The sequence below is a fragment of the Corvus hawaiiensis genome, chromosome 16 (assembly GCF_020740725.1).
Source record: "Corvus hawaiiensis isolate bCorHaw1 chromosome 16, bCorHaw1.pri.cur, whole genome shotgun sequence".
In the NCBI taxonomy this organism is placed as follows: domain Eukaryota; kingdom Metazoa; phylum Chordata; class Aves; order Passeriformes; family Corvidae; genus Corvus; species Corvus hawaiiensis.
In genome coordinates this window covers 15,289,315-15,315,988 of record NC_063228.1, presented here as the reverse complement: position 1 = coordinate 15,315,988, position 26,674 = coordinate 15,289,315, and the positions used below count along the sequence as shown (strand labels likewise).

At 54.2% G+C, this 26,674-nt stretch overlaps 1 protein-coding gene across 8 annotated transcripts in view; it reads right to left on the bottom strand.

Moving 5' to 3' along the window:
- Nucleotides 1-21,296, bottom strand: part of CAPN15 (calpain 15) — a 56,434-nt gene extending 35,138 nt beyond the window's left edge. For 2 of the 8 annotated variants that reach the window (XM_048320767.1, XM_048320772.1), the window contains exons 1-5: nt 21,212-21,296; nt 15,576-15,966; nt 15,303-15,484; nt 12,650-12,690; nt 5,017-5,336 (exon numbers count right to left, since the gene is read on the bottom strand). In XM_048320767.1, the coding sequence (XP_048176724.1) occupies nt 5,017-5,192 (176 nt within the window). In that variant the 5' untranslated portion in view covers nt 5,193-5,336; nt 12,650-12,690; nt 15,303-15,484; nt 15,576-15,966; nt 21,212-21,296. Of the gene's footprint in view, nt 1-5,016; nt 5,337-6,953; nt 7,368-10,882; nt 11,029-12,649; nt 12,691-15,302; nt 15,488-15,575; nt 15,967-21,211 lie in introns of those variants that run through there. The other 6 variants (XM_048320771.1, XM_048320768.1, XM_048320773.1 and 3 more) reach the window with 6 other exon arrangements.
- Between the last annotated feature and the right edge of the window lie 5,378 nt (nt 21,297-26,674).

The following is a 26,674-nucleotide window of genomic DNA, read 5'->3' as shown; positions in this document are numbered from 1 at the left end:
TCCATGCTGCCAACTCCTTGGCACTGCAACACCTCCTTGAGCACGACACTGCTCCAGACACTGCGGGCTCTGGTGAGAACTGGTGAGCAAACAGCTCCAAGTTTGATTCCCATCAAACAAGTATGCACAACAACCTGCAGCATCTTTACTCAACCAAATCCCAGCTGAACTCCACAGCAGCTTCCAGAGGGAGCACAACCCGCACAGGGATGCATCCACCTCACTGAATGAAGCACCTGGGGAACACACGCTCCACTCCCGTGTGATGAGCAGGCATGTCCTGAATGTGAGAGCTGATGGTGCCCTCGTGGTTTGGAAGAGTGGCTCCTTTTTCCCTCCTCATCCCTCCTCTGTGGATACACAGAGCACGTGTTGGTGACCCCCAGCTGCTCCACAGCCACACCACAGCCACGTCTCTGTTCTCTGCATGGGGGCTTAGGAAGGGAGATGGACCAGCTGGACCCCAGAGATCCCTTCCAACCTCAACCGGTCAGTGACTCGTGAAAGGTGCAAAATAATCTCTCTGAGCACATCCAAATCCATGCAGGTTGCTGATAAAACCCAGGGATCTGTGCCTGCCCCATCCCAGGTCTGTTGGGGCACCTGTACCTGCTGAGGCTGCCAGACCTCCCGAGGCCAGTGCCCGACCTGAGATCTGATGACAGCAAACAGAAGCAGGAGATCCCCAGGTGATTCCCTGCAGTCACCTGATGCTTTACCAGGAGCTTTTCTTCCCAGAATCTCATTTCTCTGGGCCCTGGTTTCCCCAACAAGAAACACACAGAATCATTTAGTTGGGAAAAGCCCTCCAAGTAGATTGAGTCCAACTGTTCCCCCAGCACTGCCAAGACCACCAGTGACCCATGTCCCCAAGTGCCACATCCACATGCTTTTTGAATGCTTCCAGTGATGGTGACTCCACCACTGCCCTGGGCAGCCTGACCATCTTTTCTGTGAGGAAATTTTTCCCCAATATCCAACCTGAACCTCCCCTGGCACAACTGGAGGCCCTTTCCCCCTGTCCTGTCCCTTGTTCCCTGGGAGCTGACCCTGACCCTCACCCAGCTGCACCATCCTGTCAGGGAGTTGTAGAGAGCAAGCAGGTCCCCTCTGAACCTCCTTTTCTGCAGACTGAACACTGTCCTGGTGTCCTCCAGACACTTCAGCTTGTGCTGCACTCAGAGCTGAAGTGCCACAGCACAGGAGGGTGGGAAGGAGCAGCACAGAGCCACATTCTCTCTCCACACAGCTCCCTGCCACACTTCCATAAGCCAGAGTCCCGTCACTAAAATCTCCACCAGCCTCAAAACAACTCAGAGCCCCCAAAAAAGGCCTGTGTGATGCTGCCCAGCAGTTGTGACTTGCTGCTGTTCATGTATTTAAATCAAGGGCTCACAAACACCCAGGACACTCAGGCTTGCCTGGAGTTTCTCCCCAGAAGTAAGTGGTGCTTCTGAGGAGCAGGGGGTGACACAGCAAGTGCCCTCCCACCACCTGCCAACAACAAAAGCAGGTCCCCTCACTTCCCTCTAAAAGCAGGGAGATTTACATATTTTTAGCATACCCTAATAATAAAATAAAAGAACAATAAAAGAGTGTGCTCCTCCCTCCACCGTCATTGAAACCCAGAAGTATTTCATTCTGCAAAGGCTTTTACAGAAAAATATAAAGCCTTTGGGGAATGCTGTGGGAAAGCCCAGAAAATGAATATCCTCTGGAAGAGGAAGGAGTTCAGAGAGCTTCAGCCAAAGCCAGTAGTGGGCAGAGACACTTAGATCAGCTGCACAGACCTTGCAACCCTTTCTCCAGAAAGCCCCTCCTAAACAGAGTGAAATCCAGAAGTTCTCAGTACTCAACAGGAGCCTGTTCATGAATGCTGGGAGTGAGGAGTAGGTGAACAGGAACATTCCCTTAAATCTCACCAGGAAACAGTTCAGGAAACAGAGCCCCAATTCACTCCTAACCCCTTACAATGTGGAAGGATACACCCTGGAGAGGTGCCACCACCACTTCCAGCAGCAGCAGGAGAAACCACCACGATCCCACAGCTCCCAAACTGTTCCACTGTGGCAGCCACAGCAATGGAGCCGTGTCCTGCTGCCAGCACCAGGCTTGTGGCACTGCCCCTTCCTGCTCCCAGCTCCAGGAAGGGTTTGGCACGTCGGGAAGCTTGGCCATGATGGATCCCCAAGCTCAGCTGAATGCTCCAACCCAACAACAGCCCAGGCCAAGCACTATCAAGCACATGAGCAAGATGGAGCCCAAGGGGACTTGTAGCTGAGCCAGAATTTGTCTGGCTGCACGCAGGTATCAGGGCTGAATTTAAACCCAGCATCTTTGCCCTAAGCAGAGGTTTCTGCAGTCAGATCCCTGTAACATGCACCTAACACCTGGTACCTCCCATCTTACAGCAGCTGTGTCCTCCTGGCATGCTGGGAAAGGGACGGGCTCCTGGTTAAAGGCTGACACACAGAAAAAGACTGTGCAGCCCTGTCCAGAAAAGACCAGGGACTCAAATCTGGTTGTCACAAGTCTGCTGCTTCTACCACTAAGGCCCTTTTTCTACTCCCTCCTGTCTCCCTGTCTTCAGCAGACAGGGAATTCCACACCATCAGCCTCACCCAGGCAACAGGAGACAGTGAAGCCGCCTCCCAGCTTCTAAAATCTTGAAAGCCAAACAGCACTGATTTCTCCCCATATTCCCGCCCCCCACCACGAGGGGTGACTCCCCCAACTCCCCCATCAAGTACGGACCAAAGTCACTCGCTAAGTATTTGTGTCCCTGTTTTCCTGCCAAGGAAGGTTTGTGTTCATCCCTGAGACTGGAGCAGCTTGGCTCTGTGCTGCTCCACAGCAGCCAAAGCATTATCAGCTTTGAAGGCGGCTGCAGACAGGGACAGAAAATCAGCAGGAAAAGCAAAGTCTATCGCAGAACTGCTGGCCGGCCTCAAATTGGCTCCCCAATACTCCACTTCCTTCCTACACTCCACGACTCCAGGGACGAGGACATGCACAGGCAGGATACCTACCCTGACTTGTTCTATTGACTTACTTAATTTTTTAAAAGAACATATTTATCTGTTCCTCTCTGAAAACCAATCATCCACTGCTCCTTGGCCCTGCTATTCCCTGGGAGCGGCGGCCCTTTGATGCCTGGCAGCCTGGCTGATCTCAGCACGTCTTTTGAACCCACTTCCATAATCACCGCCTGGAGCGAGTTCTTCCCACGCAACTCGCTGCTCAGTGAATCACGGCCGGTGATTTTCCTGTCTCCAGGAACCACGCAACACTGAGTCGGGATGAGTTCTGCTCTCCCTTTAGCAGGGGAAATAAGGAATTATCACAAAAGCCACTCCTGTCCCCACAGGACACCGGTGTTATCTGCGCCAAGACCGGCAGTTCCTGTTCTTGCCCCGACATCCGCTCCACCACCAAGGCTGGTTCTTCAGGAAATTTATTTCCACATGTCAAGATATCACTTAGTTCCTCAAGCTCCTCCAAGCGACAGACTTGGAGCCGTGAGCAGCCCCAGCTGCCACACACGAGGCTGCAGTGACACCGCCTTTTTTAGTGCCCAGGGCCAGGTGTGCACTGGAAGTTCCTAAATTTCAGTTCTGGCTGTGCATGGCCATACCAGGGAGTTCATCTGTGAGCTGAGACACCTTCCCCAACTCCTCAAGGCAGCAGAGGGAAAACCAGCAGTCCAGAAGGGCTAATCCTGCAGGAAGGACCCAGCTCTGTTTGCAGGATCTGTCTAAACTAGAGGGGACAAACCCCACAGCACAGATCACCGACCAGAGCCATGCACCAGCCACACAGGTTGGCACACACAGCAACGGAATTTGGGAACTGCACAAAATATCTTTTTTAAAGGTACTCAAGTCTATGCTAGTGAAACAACTTCTTGGTTTCACACTGTTCCCAGCTCAACAAGGAGACCCAAGACAGGGCCAGAAGGGAGCAAAGCCTGACATAGCTGGGAGGCTCTCAGAATCATGCACAGAGCTTGGGAAGCACATCCCAGGCCTTGCAGCAGCAGGAAGGCAGGAAAACGAGGACTGCACCACAGATACTGCACCATCATCACAGCAAACACCTCCAGGGGAAAGCCAGGACAGCTCAGGGACACTCAGAGCAAGCAGCTATTCCTAAATGACCAGCAGTTCCAAACAGACTCAAGCAGGTATGGACACGCATCCAGGCTGGAGTCTACACAAAGCAGGCATTAGGCAACGGCTCAAACGTTATCAGCACAAAACACGGCAGCCTCTGTAGCCAAGCCCCCAGGCAGAGGGGTTTTAGATGCTTTTTGACAAATCTCTCAACCTGTCAGAGGATGAATGCAGGACGCCAGCCCTCCAACAACAAGACAAACTCCTCACTGCAAGTGGCTGATGTGGAAGGGGCAGAGGTAACAGCTCAGGGACACATCTGAGGTGCTGATTTCATCGAGGTGGGAAAGGAATTGAGGGCTGGAAACACTAATCTGTTTAAGAGTAATTCTGTTTTGGTGTGTTTCATTCTTGTGGATCTGTTATTCAAAAGCATTTCACTGCTTTTGCATGAAAACAGCTTCTCTGGCTCTTCTGAGTCCAGAAACTCCAGCAACTTATTGCCACCCAACCTGGAGACACAATCCTCCACCTGTGACACTACAGTGGGGTTGGGAGGCCAGAAAGAAGAGGAGCCACAAGAACATGGCAAACAAGGAACTGAGATCCCATTCCCAGGCAGCCACCTTGACAATTTAGGTGAGTGAGGAAGAGCTGGGATGAGTCCTGCAGTCCATTCTGCAGGAAACATCAGCCACCCTGTGTAAAGCCAGGGTTTGGCATCACTCAGATCAGTGGGAATTTGGCTCTGGCTTCCCAAGGAACTGAGCCTCTGAATGAAGGGACCCAACACTCAGTAGGATGCAAAGCAACTCGTGTCCCAAAGGCAGCGCCCGGACTGAAGCTGAGAGGTGAGCAGGCGAGCGGGTGAGCAGGTGAGCAGGCTCCTTCCCCTCCTCCTTACCTTCGCAGCCGGTGCTGTAAGTGCTGGTGCTGCCGCGTTATAAGGGCACTTTCCCACACGGGGCCACCGGGACTGCTCCTATACCAGCCCACGGCCGGGTGCCCCGGGTAGGGCGAGCTACTGAAGCCATGGTCCGACTCCGTCTCTGCGGCCAGCGATGAGGCAGAGCTCCCCATGGTTCCCCCCTACCCAGGCCACGCTGAGATTTAGCCTAGGTTAGGTCCAAGCCAGTGGCATGGGCAGCTCGGGTGGAACAGGCGAGGCGCTGCGGCATGGGCTGCTGCAAAGATCCCAGCACGCTGGAGAAAGGAAGGTCGGTTCTGATCAGAGTTGGAAAAAAAAACAACAAACAAACACAGAGAAAGGGGAAAAAAAAGGAAAGAAAAAGAGAGAAAGATAAGGTACGATTTCAGCAACAACCCTCCAGTTTTAAAGCCTATCAATGCATGCTCTGATCAGGGTCCCCATCCCAGAGCTCACTGGGATGGGAAGGGCTGTGTCACTGAATCCAGCTTTTGCTGCTGGAGATGGGGAGTGTGGGGGCTCCAGAAGAAGCTCCCCCCAAGGTGAGCACCAGGAGTTCCCAGGCACAGGGAAGCACCAGCTGATGGAGGGAAGCACAGCAGAGCCCAGCACAAAGCCCTTCACAACACGGGAAAGAAGCAGAAAACGGAACAAGCAGGCCCACCTGGAGCCCAAACCAGCAGCCCTTGGGGACCACACACACCAGCTTAGTCTGGACTCTGACTGGCACACCAGTTTTAGTTACCTCTGCTACAAGGACTGGATGGCTTGTGTGCTTACATGTAAAATAAAATATCCCTCTTTTCCTGTTTCCTTCTAACACCCCAGTAAGGCTGGAACTGGACAGACTGGGGATCTGCACAAGTATTTTCTATGACTATTTATTTTCAGCTCAAGCCAAGTTTCAGCTGATCCTGAGCACGCCCTTACCTACAGAAGCAGGTCTGGGGCTTTGCTCATCCGTTTCTTCCTCTCTCTTTCCTATTTTTTGGAATTTATTCCTCAAGCATCCCCACAATTAAACTCCAGAAACATTTCATGTCCTCTGGTATTCAAAGAAGTTTAAACACACACGTCTCTCCTTCAAGTGAAAAGGCAGGACAATCTGGATGCATGTCAGGAGCAATGGATCAAGGTAACATTTAACAGAGCAAAAAAGAAGAAGCAAGGAAGATGGAAAAATTAGCACAGCTGAGCTTATTCAACTACCCACCAGGATTGAAGGAGATGAATGAACCACAGAAAGACCTTTGCGAAGAAACCACTTTTGCCATAAAAAGGCTGAGATGAGGAGTTCTAAAATACAGTTTTTCAATCCCAGGATTGATCTAAGGGATCAAGAAAGGCCTTGATAGATAATAGACTCTCAAAAGCAGCAGCTCAAGGAGCAGGTGCAATTTTGCTACAAGCTCAATACCAGAATGTGCCTGCATTAGGTCATTAACTGGAGAATGTTAACTGCTCTGTCACAGTCTCTGCAGCCTACAAAGCCTGGACTAACCAAATAAATCTGAAAAAAGCCCAAGAACACAGTCTTCCCTACCTCCTCCTTGCTGTAATTGGTCTGCCTCACTGCTGTACATCAGCCCCACACCCCCATTATCCAACAGCAAGGTTTCACTGATTTCCCAGATCCAACCAAAGTGGATCCCTGGCGCTTCCCCTCTCATTTCCTGCTATTCAAGCAGTTAATTTGTAACAAATCTGATTTTCTGGCTAAACGAAAGCCACGAGATGTGAGGGGAAGAGCACTTCCCAGGATCATCATCTCAGTCTATCTGGAGACATCAGTCATCCCACACCTGTGCTGTCTCTGGCTCTTCCGCCCCATCCCGGGGGCCCTACGTGCTCCAGCAGCAAAGGCACAGGGGATGCAACTCTGACACCTACTAGAAGAACAAACTGTCTCTTACCTCAAAACTCGGGTTCTATCATGATAAAGTAGATAAATAAAGGCAAGATGGGTAGAACAGCCTCTCACTGCAGGCTGAGCCAAACAGAGGAAGGATGCCCAGGCGTCAGCAGCCTTTTTCCCCCTTGAGTTGGCTTAAACTGCCACATAAAGCACTTCCACAGCCTGGTTCAAGACCACTTCCTCAAGCTGGTAAAGCAGAACCCTTTGCTTCCTCCTCCTGCCCATGGGAACGCCAGTTTTAGCTCATCCCAAGAGGAGACAAACATGCCTGCTGCCCGCATCGCTGCCGGCTCCCAACGTGGTGCAGCTCTCCCGGCCCGTCTCCTCCGCCAGCTCCACACCAGGGAGCCAAACAGGCAGCTCCACTCCACAGGGAGGGGAAAGGCTGGGAGCTCTGCTTTAAACCCTGCAGTAAAACCCCACGGTGGGTGGAGTTGGGAGAGGAAGGGAGCTATAAATAGGTGGAGGATAACCTAGCTAAGTCGGAGTGATCTCCGAGACTGTCTGGTCTAACTGGGCTGCTTGGCTGTGAGTGCTGCGTGAAATCGGATTTCTCCAGGCAAAGCAGTAAATCCTTCTCCTCAGGGTCACCCTCATGCCAGGTGAGAGCAGCCAATGAATGCTGTTGAAGGGGGAGCGTTGACCAAAGGTGGGGAGAGGGAGAACCAGTTTGAGAACAGGAGTGGCAGCAGCCCAATGCAAAGCACGTACGTGCTCACCATGCTGAGCCCCAAAACGCCTTTGGCCAACACTAAGCAAATGAGGAGCCTCCAAGAAGTCAAGGTGAGAATGGCAACTACACCCCAGCAAGGGAAGGGGGCAATTAAAGAAGAAGAAATCCTCTCTGGAAGCACTCGTCCTTACTGTTGAGGAATTTCTGCCACTGGGCAGGGAGATGCCCCAGGAGATGACCTGCAGGCACCTGGCTGAACAGGGGAGGCTTCAATCACTAAAAGGGAGCTGCCAAGAGTTCCTCTGTCTTGGCAGGAGGCAGCAGGATTTTTCCTCTAATTAAAAAAGCACTGCTTCCACCTATCTAATCTGGAGAGGAAGCAACAATGTGAACAGATTGAAGTGTCTTGAGAAGGGTGGATCTCACTCATGGAAATTACCAGTTAAGCACCTTAGCAAGATGCTGAGTTTGGATTTTGGTTTTCTGCCCCTCACAGCTGCAATAATTACCAGGTTTGAACTGATGCTGTGTAACTGCTCCCAAAACATTGCTTCCAAAATAAATCCAGGTTTGATCTCACCACCCCCAAGCCCCTCACAGCCACTTGCCCTGATCTGTGGTACGTGATGCAGACCCTTCCTCAAATTCCCCACCAGACCCTGAGCAGCAGGCACGTACAGCGTGTGCAGGACAGAAAAGCTGTCCCAGGGAGCTCTTCCTGCTGCCAGGACAGCAAAGCAGCTGCCTGGATGCTTCCAGATAACCTTATTCCTCCACATCAGCGAGCAGTGCTGACCCTTCAGGCCCCAGCTCTCATGTCACAGCAGAGCAGGCAGAAAGGGTGGGGATCTACCCAACCCCTCTTCCTTCCCTCCAGTTTCAACGTAGGTTTTGGCTCTGAAGAGAGCAAAAAAAGGAAAGAAAAAAAAAAAAAGGGAACTAGCCCACGTGTTTCAATGCATCTAGGAAGTTGCAGGATCAACTTTTCCTAGCATCAGCCCCAAGCTCTTCCCTTGGCACGCAGCAGGAAGAAGAGCAGAGGTCCCTTGAGCTGCTGCAGTCACTGAGGAAACAGTGAGCAAACTCACCCCAGCTGGTCCCACGTGCCCCTCCTTGTGATGGGATACCCCCACACTCCTTTTCCTAGTAATTTATTGATCCCTGTGGCACGAGCCAGCTTTGCTCCTGCTTGAATTTTCCAGCCTCTCTTGGTTCTCAGCCTTGCAAACTCAGGGACAAGACTTTGCCACTTCATTAATTCCTCCACTCCCCAACCTATAAATCAAGTCAATTCTGAGCTACTCCCTTGCTCCAGGGAAGATCCAGGAATGAAAATACCATCAGATGTACTGAACTCCAGGCAGCTCTGGTCTGATGTGTGGGCCAGCAGCTGGCCCAGGAGAAGGCACGCCACGTACCTGAGGGAAATACATCCCTCAAGGCTGTGCCCAGAGGAAGCTGCAGGAGACTTTCTTCTAAGATTGAAGCAGAAGTACCAGCCCTTCTCCTCCCTCTGCTGTGGGAGCTCCTCTGCCTGTGGGCTGAATAAGATCCACAGAATGTCCTGACTTGGAAGGGACCCATAAGGATCATGAGTCCAACTCCTGGCCCTGCACAGGACTCCTCAACAATCCCACCCCATGTCTGAGAGAGTTGTCCAAACGCACCTGGCTTGAGGCCATGACCATTCCCCAGGGAGCCAGATGTGCTGGGACCTGGTACCACCCTCACCAGCCAAGGAGGAGCTCTCTGCCTTCAGTCCCATGTAACCTGCTGCTGGCAGGGAGAAACCAGGACTCCTGAGGAGCTCTCATTGTCCAGTGCCCACACCTAGCCCTGGAGGAGCAACCTCCTCTCTGGGGACTGCAGGATGCAACTCACACCCTTCAACTCCAAGAAGCTCAGAGGCAGCTGGAGAAGCTGGGGCTGAGTGGGGACATCGAGCTGGAGACAACCACTTCAGACATCCTGAAGGGCCCCTCACCAATCCTGCCTCCATGCACAGCAGATCTTCCCTGAAGGAGGCACGTGCTCAGGGGGGCCAGGGTAAGCAGGGAATGGTGTGCAGGGCTGGGAAGGTACACAGCACGAGACATGGCAGCCTAAGAAGGTTATAAAGTCACAGAGCAGGTTAGGCATGGCATAGCTAAGGATGCAGAGTGGAGTGTCTGACCGTGTCAGGCCAGCCAAGGAAGGGAAAAGAGCGCAAGCATTTGTGTGATGCAGCCAGCCCCAGCTCCAGGCAGGGCGGCAGGACCTGAGGATGCGCAAAACCAGGCACCAGCACCAAGAAGAGCATGGCTGGAATTCAGCAGGCTGAGATGACCCTGGGAAAAGATGTAACCCCAAGAGAGGAAGGGCAAAATCCTCTCTTTTTCCACAAGGCAGCAGGGGAAGAGCAGACAAGCAACAAGACACCCACATCAGGCAGACACAGCACTGAAATCCAAGCTGCAAACGCCGACACAACGAGAGCTCCACAGCTCAAGAGCAGCAAGAGCAAGCGAGCTGGAACACTCTGTGCTGAGCAGGTGTCGTGCACACAGCTGGGGACAAGACAAAGTTTTGCTGCTCCTTCTCCCTGCCCTCACCTGCCAAGCCAGCCCAAATGCTGCAGTCTTGTCAGCAAGTTCCAATTCCTTGCAGAGCTTCTGGCAGGGAGGGGTGGGAAGGCACCTCCAAGGACAGACTGAGGCAGAGGTGTAACAGGAGGGATGGGACAGTGGTTGGCACGTTCAGCTGGGATGGAGGAGGCTTTTTCAGCCCTCGTGCTCCACCACAGAGCTCCCCATGGTTCTGTGACTCAGAAACCTCTGCCTTACCTGCCAGGGCCAAGGAGTCTTCAGGTGTGACAGGCAGTGTGCAAGCACTGCAGATGGAAGGACACACAAAAGGGAGAAGGGGGAAACTCACCCACCCAAATGTTTGTTCTGGGGCAGAGGGCTGAGGGAAGAGAGTCAGATATTCTGGCCTTGGAGGAAATTGAGGGGACAGGAAGCTATAAGTGAACTGTTTTCCAGATCCTGGTGAGAAATAAGGCTGATACACCACTTGCAGAGATATCATTAGCTGAAGTGAACTGTCTGGAAGCAGATTTCCAGATGGGCTCTTAATGAGGTAACAAGATAATTGAACCTGGAGTCCTAGACCAGCACAGAACAGGATCTCACGCTCCATGCTACAAAGTCCAGAACAGCAGCACATGTCTCTGGCCTCAGACACCAACATGCAAAGGCAAGCTTGAGGGTCTTTACCTTCTTTCAGCTGCCTTGAAACTGGTTCTGGCCCAACTTTAGCCCAGAAGAAACTCACACACAGCAGCTGAGTTGGGCTAAGCTGCATTTAATGCCCAGCACTGACTCTTCAGAAGTATGCAGGCAGAGGAAGAGGTGTCCAAAGCCTGAAGTGATAGATTGACAGGAAAAGTAGATGTATTGCAGAGCCAGCTTAGCCACAGAGCAACTACCATCAAAGTCTGAACAAAGTTTCCTCTTCTCCCTTGCACTGGACGCTGTAAACCAGTGACAGATAATCCAGGGAGCTACTGGAAATCTATCCCAGTCACTTTGAGAGAGGGGATTACACAGATCTGAAAGGGCAATCAACATCTTAATCATAAGCTGCAGGGAGAAAAAGAGGAGAAGCAGGAAGGTTTTTTCAAAATAAGGGTTAAGTTCAAACCTCATCTCCATTGACAACTGCGAAGCAGTTTCTGAACAAGCATGAAAATGGCAACCAGGGCACTGCTGCAGAAGGGTCTGAGTGCACACACGTTTAAGAAAACCCACACAACGAAATCCCTCCAACCCCAGTGCTCTATTATGTCAATTAACTCTGCTCCAGTGAAGTGCAACGAGCCGCGTGCGTCCCGCAACTCCCAGCCAATTGTGGGTGACTCCGGAGCGTCACCACGGCGTGGGTGGGCTGGCAGGGCCCTCCCAGCACCAGCAGCGAGGAAATGCCACAGAGAGACTCACAGGGGAAGGAACAAAACAACACAAGCCACAGCATCCAATCTCGGGAAGCTTTACCAGCAGATCTCATTTCCAGATCTTTTCCTCCCTGTGTTCATAATCCTTGCAGCAGAGTTCTGTCATCCTACTCAGCTCACAGGCTGCCCCAGCTACAAAAGATGTCAGGCTGAAAAATCACCTCGACAGACTGCCTGCTGAGACCAGTTGCATTATAAAAACAGGAAGCTCTTGCCTGCCTGCTCCCAATATGCTATGGATTTAATGGGAAGGAGCATACGCAGGGATGCTTTGCAGGAAGAGCACACACATGGGACTCTTGCCAGGAAAAATGCATCTTGAGTAACACATGTGCTCTTAGTTTCCTCTTTTTTCAGAAAGGTTTAACTACACTCTGAGCTACCCAGCAGCAATAAACCACTTTTTTCCCCTCTTTCTCACTTATAGCAGAGTGTTGCTTGGTAAACAGCAGATCTTCCTGTCTGAGGCTGTGCCAGCCTGTGCTGAACAGAACTGTTGTTATTGCACATTCACAGCTAGAGATAAACATGAATAAGAGCCACGAGTAAGAGCCAGGCACTGGTTCTTCAGTACACTGCTTTATCAGGTTCCCCTTGATTCAAACGTTTCTGACATCCCTCCCTCCTGAAGGGGCAAGATGGCACAAGTAGCAAGGACAAACATTAAAAAAGAAGACAGAAATGACAGCAGCACAAAAAGTGCTCTTCTGTACTCGCCAATATTCACAAACTGTGCAGCTCACAGCTCCACCTGCACATGAAACACTCAAAAGCACAACAAGGAAACAAACGGGCCCAGCCAACCCAACCTGCCCAAATGGGAAAACAAAGCAGCCTTCAGCACATTTCTCAGGACAAATCTCCACCCAGGGCCACAACTGCTGCAGGACATAAAGGTTACAGAGAACCAGGGAAGGAAAAAAATGTGCAAGTCATCATCTCATCTGCAAGCTGACACTCTGCAATGACACAGGCACAACAAACCAACCCAGGAAAAGTGAACACTGGAAGTGTGAGGAGGGTTTCTAACCTTTCCAAGAGCAGATCTCTGGACCAGCTGCTCCAGAAGCACTGAGGAAAAAAGCACAGCAAGAGTTCCAACAATTAGTTCCTGGACAAGTTCATGACCTGCAAGAGATGACTGCCCATCTTCAGCAGCACGGAACTGGACCTGGTGACCCATGAAGTTCCTTCCCCCACAAATTCATAGAAGCCCAGACATAGCACAAACACGAGGTCATTCCCAAAAGGACAGCAGGGATTGTATGCTCAGATCATGCTAAGCTGACAGATAAGCAGATGAAGAGCTGGCCACTGCAGAACGGAGGGCAAGAGAATTGCAGCAAGAAACGGTCTCACAGCCAGTGAAAACTCAGGGCACAAACTTGGAAAGCAAAGTCTGAGGGGCAGGAGGTGGAGATGTCCCCTGAGCACACTGTCCCCAGACACTCCAGCCACAGCTTTAATGCTAACACAGATTAGACAGACAGTAAATATATAATTTGCCCAAGCCACATCCAATCACATCCCTTCCTAGAGACAGCTCCAGTCCTCACTGCAGTGCCCTACCCAAGCCACACAAGCAGCAGCACCTGGGTGTCTCCTTCTGCCATTTTCATGCAATTTGGCCTTCCCTGGCTTTCATCAGGCACCACGTCCCAATTTCCAACCAACTGGCCTAGATTTAAGCCAACACATCTCTGGCTGTGCCTCAGGCAAGCGCAGAGGTGGGAGAAGCCTGACAGACAACGGTGTCATTTGGCATTTCCATCACAAACAACCAAGGGATAAAAGCACAAGAATTGCTGAGAGCTGCACAAGAGGCTCCTGCCTTCCCCAGGAGCACAGGGAACCAGGGGAGAACAGGGAAGTGGGACAGACTCGGGGGGGAGAGAGAAGTTCCTCTTCTACAATCACAGAATCACAGTGGTTTGGGTTGGAAGGAACCTTAAAGCCCATCTCCTTCCACCCCCTGCCACCTTCCACTGTCCCAGGTTGCTCCAAGTCCCATCCAACCTGGCCTTGAACACTTCCAGGGACGAGGCATCCACAGCTTCTCAGAGCAACAGGGAAGCACAGTTCAGCACAATCATTTAATGCAAAAGCACTGCATTACTGCTTACCCCTCTCCACCTCCAGGTGACCCCTGAAAAACACATGAATCCTTCTGCACACTGATGTGGCAGCCCTGCCAGTGCTTCTGTTTGGAGGCTACACTGTATTGAAATGATAGGTGGGGAGTAACACCTGGTACAATGAAGTGATACAAACAAAACAGTGCCTGACACCACCACAACCCTCCCCTCTCCTCACCAGAGTGGTTTTACTGGCTCACTGTCTCCATCACAACCGGCTCCTCTACAGCTACACCAGTACAGCTGGAATTGTAGGATGTGTTCAATTACACACACCTTAAGCAATATTTTCTGGGAACAGTCATTTGAACAAACACAATGGTCATATGAGGAAAAGGCTGTACTCTGAGAGGGCTGAAACACAATGCAGATGGTTTGAGTAATGGTAGAGCAAAGGCAGCCAGGCCACCTGTGGTACCTCCAGCACGGGGAGGGAGCTGGGCTTTAACCAAGGGCTGCTGGCTGCATCCTGAACCAAAAGGGCAGATGGAGAGGAGATCATGTTACTGGAGTCACTCCCAAATGCCTTGCAAGACATATCCAGCTGCCTGAGCCTTGTGTGGTGCTGCAGACCCCCAGCCTCCCCTCCAGCAGGATCTGCTCACTAAGACATGGCAAGGTCAGGCAACAGGAACAAGGGCAGTAGCTTTTGGAAGACGTTCCAAGGCTGCATCAAAACAGATCCAAGAGCAGGAATGCCAGCTCATCCCTCTCACCCCTGAGAACAAGCCATGGTGCAGATCTGACCAACACCTGCCTGGTGACAGTCACCACTCAAACACCACAGTGCTCGTGGCCCAGCCTCACTGACCAAAGCTATGAGAGGTTCCTGCAGACCTTCTGCTGTGGCTGGACATGAACATCACACAGAGACTCCAGCTAGTCCATAAACATCCAGACAGACCAGATGGGCCAACATACAGCAAGCACTAGTGTCCATCTGATTAATCCAAAGCCCCAACCTGGATGAGGCCACGTCAACCTGGAACATTTGAATCCAAGGACAACACCATCACACACTGCAAGCGTATCCTGAAGGTCCAAGCTCAGACTGGCTTCCCACCACCTCGTTCTGCCTCCACAGCTCAGCCACATGAGGCACAACACAGTCACCTCTCTGTCCCAGTGGGCTGGGAACTGCCACGGCTCTGTGGTTACTGCAGGCAAAGCTATGCAGAGTTCCTTAATTTATTGCCCTGCCCTTGCACTGCCTCAAACACACCCTGGGACAGTCATGCAGTTTCCACTACTTAAGATTGCGAGGTGCTGGAAGACCCCACAATTTCTCTTCCACTCTCACAGTTTCTTCTTCACCATAAGAAAACCAGAGGACATCAGTATCCCCACGCATTTGAGCACACAGCCTTCACACAGACGGCATGGAAACACTCAAAGAAGGAATTCAAACAAGGAAGAAAGACAAGAACGAGAGGCATGAGAGACACGAAGCGAGGTAACTGTGCTCACAAACCAGAGGAGAGAAGGTCTCCTTCCTTCCAGCCCCTCCCAGCCCAGCCCAGAGCCAGCTGAGTCAGAAAAGCCTCTCACCCAACACAATTCCTGCTTGGCAGGTCCAGTGCCAGTCGGTGTAGAGTCAGCCTGGTGTCCCTGGACCCGAGCGGCCGCTACTGGCACCCACTGAGTGGCCTGGCTGGAGGAGCATGCTAGAAGGTCCCTGCACCAAGCACTGGGAGCACACCAAGCCAGGAAGGAGAGGCTGCCGTCCCAAGCTGCTGGACAGAGAGTGAAAAAAGGCACATAAGAATAAATGACTGCTGAGACTCCAGGCCCATCAGCATGGCACCAGCAGAGATAACCAACCTCACATTTTTGGTCCCTCAATCAGCATCCCCTTGAACTCCAGTTCGCGGAGGGCTCTGCACTTCCTATGACATCCAGCTGGGGCTTGGTCCCCCCTGGAGACAGCTTTTGGGTCAGCTCAGACTCTTCACTCGTGCTCTCAGAACCCTTGGCCGTGTCTTTATGGTTCCGTGCCCACCACAGGCCTCACTCCCTGCCGGCGGCCGCTGCTCAGCATCCTGGTGCGAGCTGTCATCGGAGCAGGGAACGCCACACCTCGGGAGCACAGCGGGATGGAGCACAGCAGGATCGTGTGGAGAAGGACTCCGGACAGCTCTCAACAATTAGCAACAGGCCAGGATGTCCCGAGGGGCCGGATGGGAACGCAGCGATGTCTGGCGGGGCACGCTGCCTGAATGTTCAAATACAGAAACAGATGTTAATTACTCTGCATAGCCAGGACACCATTAGCAGTTACATCTCCTGGAGATTCTGAAGTACAAATTCCTCTGATTATGCCAAACGTGCCCATCCCACCCCCAGAAGCCATGACGTTTGAGTAGTTGCCTCGGCAAACCTCCCTCCTCCGAGATACTTCCCCTTCCTCCTTCATATTCTCTACTCTCAAAACAACCTGTTCTAATGAAATTCCTGCTTTAGGAAACTGCTGCCTCCTTTGGGATGGGCTTTTAGCAGATGGAGGCAACATGAACCCTTGTCCATAAGTGTCTGGCTCTCCAGCGCATTCTTACTTCCTCTATTTTAGGCTGGGGAGGGAGCACAAAAATAAGGATTCAGCTGGCACCATGTGATCACTGAGCCTCTTTAGGAGCATGGCAGAGCAAGAGACCCCATTCTGCCCCCTCACCTTGCTCATCATCCCCACAGCCACACCATCAGATGCAGCATGGTACCCTTGGGGTAGGTGATGGTGAACTCACAAAGAGCTTTTCTCTTCCAGCACTCCCCACCACTGACAATTCCAGGCTGCAGGGAAAAGACGCCCTGTGGTGAACACCTGGACAGGTGCTGCTAATGGAACCAGAGCAGCAAAGGGAGGGTGTACGGAATGGGTAAGGGACACCACTGGGGGACCAGTAATGAGTAGACAAGGATTCAGGAACCCTTCAGGTTCAAAAGGACCACCCTGATCCTTTTAGACCAAGGATCTGTGCAACTACACAGGGAATTCCAGGCCCACAGCACCTCCAAGGCACTCACTGAGCTGCTCCCTCTCTGGAAAGGCGGGAGATTCAGGAGAGCCAACGAGGGAGTAGAGACCAATACCAGCAGACAGAGCAACCCCCAAGTGCCACATCACATCATTTTCCTTGCAGGAGATGTGTTCACATGCCATGGGATAGGAAGGGAAAGCACTCAGCATCCAGCAGCTCAGCAAAATCTGCTGGGCTGGGCTGGAATTCCAAGGACTTCCCGAGCTCTGCCTGCCGGCCAGAGTCTGCAGGAAGGAGACTGACAAGGGCGAGCTGGAGAGCAAGACCTTGACCACATCAGTGCTGCAGCCTCTGTGGATTGTAGAGCTGCCACAGGAGAGCACAGAGCTCAGCACACACGGACCCTGGTGCTGTGCTTCCACTTCCATGGACCAGCACAAACACAGGGGATCTGCTGCCCAGCAAAGTTGTCCGTGAGTAACTTTCTCTGCAAACCTTTTCGTCACAAGAGCAGAAGGACACAAGTTGGGAAGCTGCCTGTGATACCCTCAGTAAACTGAAATCACCTGGGCTGAGACTGGGAACAAGATGCTGAAGGGGAAACGTTGGTGTCACAGGAAGCACCACATTAGAAATGCAGCTGGGCAGCATCACTGGAGGGGACAACAGCTTTTTGTAAGGTCTTGGTCTCTATTTCACCAAATTGAGAATGCATTGATAACCCTGAGGTTTGGCAAGGGGCAGGACACCAGCTCAGTGCCCTGACACGGTGTCACTGTCACCGTCCCTGATGCTGAGCCTGCTCAGGCCCACTGTACTCCCTACAAAAGGGGCTGCACTGCAGGAACAGAAAAGCTCTTTCTTTTTTTATGAACACTCATTAGAGTTTACACTGCTGGCAAAGTGTGGAGGCACGCATTTCTGGAGGAACAGAGATATGGTTCCAACACTGGTTTTAATGTGCAAGCCTAAAGACTCGGCTTCAGTTTTTAGAAATCAAACTTGATCATCTCAAGCTGGCAAAAATAGCCCCATGTTCCCTTGAGTTATTTTCTTTTCAAATAGGCAGGGTACAGCACAATAGGAAATATCAGCAGTTATGTATTCAACCTCCAGAAACCCAACAGGCCAATTCCAGCAACCCATGGCAGTTTTCCAATCCTCCCTGATCTATTTGCTGGAGTTAGCCTGAAAAGCAGGCTGCCCCCGAGCCATTCAGCAAACTCCACGTCCCACTAATTACATCAATATAAATGTATTATCTTGGCTGTCAAACACGGGCTGCCTGAACAGGACAAGGCTCTGCCATGGAAATGCAGGAAAACAACTGCTCTTTCTGCTGGTGACACATTTCTCTGGATCCTATTTCCTTGCCAGGACTCCCCCTTCTCCCTTCTGCCCGGGCACCAGGGTACCAGCGTTTTTTTCTTCCAGAGCGAGAGGAAATGGCACACAAAAACCCTCCTCATCTTTTAAGCAACAGAACACCAACGAATTTTTGGGAACACCACTGGCATTTCCTATCAGCCAACCCGAGAGCTGTCAGCACACGGGGAAGGGAGCTGTGAGGGCAAGAGTTAAATGTCTCTTGTGAGCAGGCAGCAGCTCTTCTGCCTCTCTTGGCTTCCTCAGCTGCCATTGCTAAATGCAAGGCAAGTGTCAACACTCCAAACAGCAAATGTGACAGAAATTCGGAGCAGCCTGCTCCTCCCTGCCCAGCTCGGTGACTGCGGCCTGGAGAGGAGGGAGTCTCTCAGGAAGGCTCCAACAGCAACCAGCAAGGTTGAGGCAAACACAGGCAGATCCAGAGGCTTCCAGGGAGCAGGGAGGGAGCTCGCTTCGCTCCAGAGAGTGGGATTATGACGGAAAATGAGGAGGAAGCCACTGACTCACCTGTCCCACCCGCGTAAGCAGCTTTCCCACTGAAAGCTGCACTGTGACCTTGCTCAAAGCCCCAGGTTCCAGCAAACTGGGGGCTCACAAGGTTCCCCCCAGCTCTGGGCACTGGGAGAGAGCCATGGTGGCAGGACACTGGGCTGACACACACTTTCCAAATCCACCTCCTCTGACCGCAGGCAGCCACAGGCCCTCACTCCAGCTTCCCTTTGCTTCATAAAAACCCTCACTTGGAGAACTGCCACAGGGTCTGGTCCTTCCCAGACCCCTCTGCTCACAGCAAGGGTCAGAACGAAACCAGAAACAACTAAGCCTGGATTCAGATGAAGCAGGAAGATGGGAGGAAAAAAGCATTTCTCCACCTGGGAGCAGATGATGTTCCTGCCAGCAGGGATCAGCACGACCATGGACACACAACACAGGCTGAGTCTCTCTCTAGATCTCACGTGCCAGCAGTGCAAACTTGGAAAGCTCCCACAAAACCTCTGGGACAGAGGAGAGCAGCATGTTTTCCACAAGTTAAAGCCAACTGCACTCAGCTGGCTGAGGGAAGACCAGGCCCGTGGCCACTTCCCTCTGCAAAGCCAGCGGAATTCCGAGTAAAGATAAAGGGAGCCCAGAGCAAAGATAAGGGGGGAGCAAGCCAGGAGAGTGGGGGGTAATCAGTGCATCTGCCAAGGGCATGCAGGCTCCTCCATGGGGTCACCCAGCCCTTCCTCCACCATGAGACAGCTCCGAGTCTGGGCACGACGCCTGACCTTTTTTACGTGCAACTTTAGCACTTTTGAGTTGTTTTCCAAGATTTATTCCGATTCAGGAGACACCGTGCCTGCCCCACGCCTCCAGTTCCCTTATGCACCAAGTCATCAGGCTGGAGGAGGCTGCTCTCCCTCCTGCCAAAGCAACCGGGCTCAGCAAACCCAGCCAGTCACATCAAACCTTCAAAGGCCTCTCCAGCCATTCAGCCCCTCCCAGGGAAGGGAGCAATGTTGGGTCTTGCCTTCTGCCTTCAACTGCTAAAGCCTTGGACACAAACAGAAGCTGATGCAACTTGAAACGAGTTAATATCCCCACATACATAAAATCAGGGTAATTTGAATCATGCCTCGGACATGTTATGTTCAGGCAGAAGAGCTCAGCCCTGCTCTGGTTCACTCAGGGGCACAAGCCAGACTGCTCAGCAGGATCTCAAAAAATGGCCAGACAAAAGCCACCAGCAGAATCTCAGTGTCACAGGCAGCCAGTCTGTCACAGCAGGTCTGCTCCAGTTTAGGGAAGAGCACACAAGTCCCTCCGAGTCCCGGGTGAAAACGCACAAAGTGTGGCAAGATCCCTGTGTTCAGAGCCACAAAGCGCCACACTCTGGGATCTGCACCCCTCGCCTCCACCTTGGCTCCCTCCAAACACATCTCCTGGTCTCCATCGGCTCCTGACCGACCCACAGCAGTGCAGCACTGTCCTGCACCAGTACCCCAGGCCACGTGCAGTGAGCAATTCCCAGATAACCTTCTGTCCGACCATGAGAACCCACCCAGCCGCATCCCGGGCCTGCAGGCCTACAGAGCGCCAAGCTTCAGTGAGATTCCCAGCTGAAAAAACGCTTGGAGGAAACAGTATGACATTTCAAACACAACGTTCACATTATCCCATCTCCTCTAGCAGGCCCACGGATGATCGCCCAAAACAGTCGCTTTCTGGTGCCTGGGGGGATTTACCCCAGGAGCAGAGAGAGCTCAGCAAATGGAGAGGCTGGCAAGTACAGAGCTTTTTCCATGCTCTAAGACTCCTGCATCCAGGACCCAGAGGCTGAGATGCTTCAACTGCAGCTGAGCTGACATGCAGCAAAATCCAGGGGTCTTGATGAGACACTGGGACCCCAACAGCCTTAGGATGTTCAAGACTCAAGGATAAGAGCCAGCCAAGTGATTCTAAAGGGCAAACTCGCAGAGGCTTGAGAAACTCCGCACACAACCCTGCTCAGCCCCACCACGGGTGTCTAAGCTGGAGGTGAGAGTGCAGACCTGAAGGACAGGCAGCCCGGGCTGCTGGGGGCTCTGCCGTGCTCCAGCCCGGAACCGGCACTCGGCGGTGCCAAAAGCGGGGCTCCCCTGCCCGCGGGAGGATTCGGGAGCTGCGATCTGCCCGCACGGGGCGCAGGACGAAGGCGGCTCAGGCACTGCAGCCTAAGGCGGGCAATCACGAAGCCTCCCCGTCCCCCCCGACTGCTGCACGACCCTCAAGCCCATTAAAACCCCTCCGGGCTGTGCGGCCGGGCTGGGGTGCGAGCGGGGCCCCCGCAGCCCCCAGGTCCTCCCGAAGCCCGGGGCAAGGCACCCCGGCCGCCGTACAGCCGGGAGTCGGGACCCCGGCACCGCCCGCCGCCCCCGGGCCGCCCCGGCCTCCAGCCCCCGCTCGGGCCCACCGGCAACAGGTGGTGCGGGGCGGCCCGGGGGCGGCCGGGCCCAACCGGCGCCTCCGGCCGGGAGAGCCCCAGGCGACCCCCGGCGCGGGCGGGAGCCGCGGCCCGCGGGGCTGCGGCGGGAGGCCCGTCCCCGCTCCCTCCCCCGCGTCCCCGCCGCCGCTCACCTGGGGGTGGAGGCGCCGCGCTGCCGCTGTCCCCCCGGCCCCGCGCGTTCCCCCGGGCGGAGCAGCTCGCACCCGCCCCGGCCGCCCCGCCGGCCCTTCCTCCCGCCCGCCCGAGCCCCGCGCCCGCCCTACGCCGCCGCCGTGCGCAGCGCCCCGTCCCGGCCGCGGGCGTGCGGCGCGGAGACAGCGCAGGGACCGTCGTGAATAGCGCGGCGGGACTACGAGCCCCGAGGGGCGCCGCGCGCAGGAAGCGGAAGGCGGCGGCCGAGCGGGGCACCGGCAGCGGCGGTTCGGGGCAGGCCCGGCGGAGCCCCGGGCAGGGGCGGTGGTTCGGGACCGAGGGGCCGGCGGAGCTGCGAGCGCGCGGAGGGCGGGGGCCGGAGGGGCCGGTGAGGGACGGCGGGCGCTGTGCGGCGGGAGAGGACTACGACTCCCAGCGTGCCTTGCGGCCCGTGGGGAGAGCGCCGCCCCTCGGGCGGGGGTCGCAGCGCAGGCGGCGGTGCCCTCGGGGGCGGCGGGACCTCCCCGGGCTGAGGGTCCCGGAGGGTCCCGGGGAGTCTCGCTGTGTTCCAGGGATCCCGTGGCTCCCGTCGTCCGGCGGCGCGGTTTGGGAAAGGCGGGTGCGTGGCCCTGAGCCCTCACACGGAGGCTCCGTGCGCCCCGACCGTCCCCGCCCGCTCCCCTGGAAGGCGCCGCCGTGAGGGGATGGAGGATCCGGGCGTTCCCTGCGAGGATTGGAGCCCGCGGCTGAGCCAACCTGAGCAGAAGCCACTCGTAATTACAGCTCTTAATGACCTGGCGGCACATGAAGCGAAGGTGGAGCCGGCAGGGACCTGCTCGGCGCTGCGGGCGATGTCCTGGGACGGCGGGAGCGGGGCCGGGCCGCGGCCCTCGGGCAGCTGCAGGGGGGGCCTGCACCCCCACCCAGCCTCGGAGTCCAGACCCACGTCCCGACCCAGCCCAAGGCCGGACTCGCCAGGTTAAGAAGCACCTTCAAGCCCTCCCACCCCACGGAGATGAGAGCTGGGAGCAGTTCGTGCAGGACCTGCCGCACTCACCGGGCTGCTCCCTCCCGGAGCCACGAGTGAAAACGGGGAGGGGGTCCCAGATATGACCCAGCCCAGCTGGTCCAACACACGCTTATGGGAAATCAGTGGTCGTTGTTCCAGCAAAAGCAGCATCATTTTAAGCCACCAGTCTTGGAGGGAGATTACTGGCTGCTAAGTGAAACATGACAGTTGCTAAACAGGGAAAATGTTCTCTTTAGGCTGTTGGAGTGTCTCCAAAGGGCACCGCAGGCTTTCTGTGTGGGCAGTTGAGGGGTACTGAGATGGCAGATGTTCATAAGGCCTTCTGTAGGATGATGCAGGGACCAAAAGCTGGTGGAGAGCTTGGGCTTCCCTTTGTCTCTCTGTAAGATGACTGCCAGTCATATCAACACATTTATTTGCAGACAGATCTTTTCTAGAGGCTGCAAACACAGTTCTGCCTCTGTTCTGTGGGGTGGGCTGGGGAGAAGCGGCCCCATGCTGCCCTCACTCACAGATGGGATTCCTGGCCTGGGAAAATTGAGGGCTCAGTGCTCCCACAGTGCCTGAGGAAAGCACAGAGCAGGTATCCCCAAAATCACAGGATCGTGGAATATCCTGAGCTGGAAGGGACCCACCAGGATCATCAAGTCCAACCGCTGGCTCTGCACAGGATATCCCCAGGAATCCCGCCATGGCCAGTGGGGATGCCCTGCCCATTGTAGGGCAAAACCTCTCAGGATCCACTGGTGAAAGGGGGAATTTGGGCTTAAAAGAATCCGCTGGCTCCATCATGATGGGCGTTTCTTGTAGGATCTGTCACCAGCTGTGGAATGTTAGCTGGAGTGGGGGTTTGGGCGCTCAGGGATGTATCTGGACACCATTCAGTGGCTGCACTCTGGTGCAGCATGACGTACCCTCAGCTGTCCAAGTCCTGGCCCCACAGGTCACATGAGACCTGCTGGATGCCTTCATCCCTGATCTCTTCAGCCTTATGGAATAACAGTCAGCTCCCCAAAGCACCCGAAACGCACCCATGTGGGGGAGTTGGGTTCAGCTCCTTTTGTTACGCTCAGGATTATTAATGAGTGTGAGCAGTGTGAGAGCACAGCTCTGGTGTGACGGAGTTCCTGGCTGGACTTATGTCACCAGGCTGGCCCTCATTATTTGGAGAATAAATGTATGAAGCACACTTTGCCCAGTCAGAAAGCGATTCCAAGCAGTGGATGATTTCAGTGTGTTCAGTTAGGAATTACAATCATGGAATGGTTTGGGTTGGAAGGAACATTAAAGCTCTTCTCGTTCCACCCCCTGCCATGGCAGGGACACCTTCCACTGGCCCAGGCTGCTCCAAGCCCCATCCAGCCTGGCCTTGGACACTGCCAGGGATCCAGGGGCAGCCCCAGCTGCTCTGGGCACCCTGTGCCAGGGCCTGCCCACCCTCCCAGGGAACAATTCCTTCCCAATATCCCATCTAGTCTTTTCCTCTGGCAGTGGGAAGCCATTCCCCCTTGTCCTGTCCCTCCATCCCTTGTCCCCAGTCCCTCTCCAGCTCTCCTGGAGCCCCTTTAGGCCCTGCAAGGGGCTCTGAGGTCTCCCTGGATCCTTCTCCAGGTGAACACCCCAGCTCTCCCAGCCTGTCAGAAATTCATTGAACTGGAATCCACACTCCCTAATTTTAGCTGGATAAACTGAGGCCCTTGACTGGCAGTGGCCATCACATCTATGAGCAGTGGAGAAAGATGGAGAACTCCAGTTACTCCACACAAGTTCCTGTTCCTGTCATTGATGATAAAGTGGATCAGACATTCAGCTGGCGCAGCAGAGGCATCAATATTGCAGTGAGTTCCTGGGAACGAGGGAATGCCGTGGCTGAAAGCCTGGCTAAAGGTGAGGGGAATGTCACCTGCTGCTGTGTCCTGAGCAAGCCTCATCACAGAAAACAATTTTCAAGCACTCTAGCTCCACACTGACTGTTCCCCAGCTTCTCCTCCACCTGCCATGCCTCCTAAAATGACCATTCCATGGTTTTTCCTGGAGCTGGCTGAGCTGCCTGGGCCATCCCGAGCTTTTTTTGACCATACAAACCTTGCTTTCCTCTGGCTGCAAAGATTCTTCCCCACCCAGCACCACTTCCCAAATCTGACAGAGAAGAGCGTCAGGCAGCTCTCCCCACAGCTGGGATCCAACCAGCCGTGGATCAATGTGTGTCAGCCCAGGCACGGCTCCGGATCTTTCCGTGAGCTCCCCGGGCACCGATCCCGAGCTGCTGTGCCATGGGATACCCTGGAGGATGGGAGGTGGCCTGGAGCAGACCCAGCTGGCCAAGCACAGGGATACATGCCCAGGGTTGGCAGGGACTGGAGGATACACAGGGAGACTTCCCTTTGTGTTCTGGCAGTGCTGGAACCAGCAGCTCCTGCCTGAGGCACAGCAGGTGAGAGGGAGGAAAGGTTTGCATGTTCCACATCCCAGGATCTTTCAGTCCTCGTTTCCCAGGACACCAAGCTTGAATGAGCCTTCCCTCTGTCCTCATCTCTGCTGTGACCTCCACTTCACCCTGGCAAGTGGCTCTTTCCTGGTACTGCCCTCAACCCTCCCAACTGCAGCCTGAGGAACAAGAGGTCCTGATGGCTGTCAGAGGGCAGGACAGAAAGTCCTAGGATCCAGCATTGATTTGGGAGATCCTCCTTGAGCTGTTGCAACAGAAGGCTTTTTGCAGCAAGGCAGGTGCAAGGAAATGCAACCCTTGACTAAATATATAATGTATATATATTGTATAGGGGTGGGGAGGCCCTGGCACAGGGTGCCCAGAGAAGCTGTGGCTGCCCCTGGATCCCTGGAAGTGTCCAAGGCCAGGTTGGGGCTTGGAGCAGCCTGGGACAGTGGAAGGTGTCCCTGCCTGTGGCAGGGGGTGGGATGAGCTGAGCTTTAATGTCCCTTCAACCCAAACCATTCCATGACTCTGTGATTACCTCTGTGTGTATCTGTCACTGATCAGTGATATGTTTTTAGCTGGTAGGGGTCTCAGGGTAGTGCAGATGATGTAGTTCTGTGTCTAATATCTGTGTGTGCAACACTGAGGGCATTTGAGGGAACAATATTGTACAAACCCAGAAGAGTTTTGCTTTCATTGTCAAGAGAATGCACCACCCACGTTTTTGGTATGAAGGAAATGGGACTCGAGAGGCACAGGAATCCCCCAGGGAAGATCCAGACTGTATTTGTGGAGGCACATGGTCATTGTAGAGTGCAGTCTGACACCAGGCACGTGGCTCCTCCTGCCCGCCCAGCACCATGTGCTGTCACCTGCAGTGGGACAGCCGAGGGGATGATGAATGGTCCTGCTGCAGCTGTGCCAGGACGTGTTCAGTGTGCTCTGTTGTTTTTTGTGGTGTGGTTGTGACACTCAAACCTCTCCCTGCTTGAGGGAGAGGCATCCATCCCCTCTACTCAGGGAGGATTATCTGTTCTGAAACCCCCAGGTGATGCCAGCGCCCCACACCTGTCCTTGGGACTGAGTCTGTGGCCTAGAATGGCCCCCTGGGCCCCACATCATAGGGACGTGGGGGATTGGGGTGTCTCTTGGGGTGCTGGAGCTGTGGGAATGTCCATGGCACTCTGGGGTACTAGGAATTCCCTGTAGTCCTGGGGGAATTCTCACTAGAGGAGTAGAGTTGTCAGCATTTCCTTAGGGGAATCTGACAGTCCTGGGAGTATCAGGGCCTTCTTGGGGGAATCTGGGAGCTTTGGGAATATCAGGCGTCCCCCTGGGTGTGTGGTGTCCCCAGGAGATGTCACAGTCCCCAGTTCCTCACAAGCACTGCACAAGTGCAGGGGGACCTCGGAGATTTGGGGTACCCCAGCTGTCATCAGTGGGGTGGAGGTGTCAGGGACACCAGGGAGGGGAGGCCTCCCCTGGTCACTGGCTGGGGGGGATGGGCTCACTGTGACCCTTGGGCACACCTTGGGGCCGGGGTAGTGACAGGGACCCCCAGAGCCTTGGGAAGGACAGGTCTCATCCCCCTGCAGCCCCTCTACCAACCCCACCACTCCTATTGCCCCTGACACCCCTCAACAGCCCCATCAACACCCAGTCTCCCCTTGACTCTCCTTTCACAGTGCTTCCCAACAGCCCCTGCTCACTCTCCAGCCCCCCCAGTGACCCCCAACATTCCCCAGTGATGACCCAGAGGATCCCACTGCCCCACCACTTCATTCCCCACTTGCTGTCCCACCATAAGGCAGTTTACCCAAGGAAGGAAAGGGATATGGGTTTGGCAAGGGCTTGGGGTCCACGGCCTCCCTGATCTCCTTCGACTGCTGGACAGTTTTCCCCATGTTTGCCGTGGCCCTGACGGTTCAAGTCTCTGCCAGAGCTGTTATGAGGGGTCTGGCTGTCCCCAAACACAGTACAGGGGCTCTGCCCTGTCAC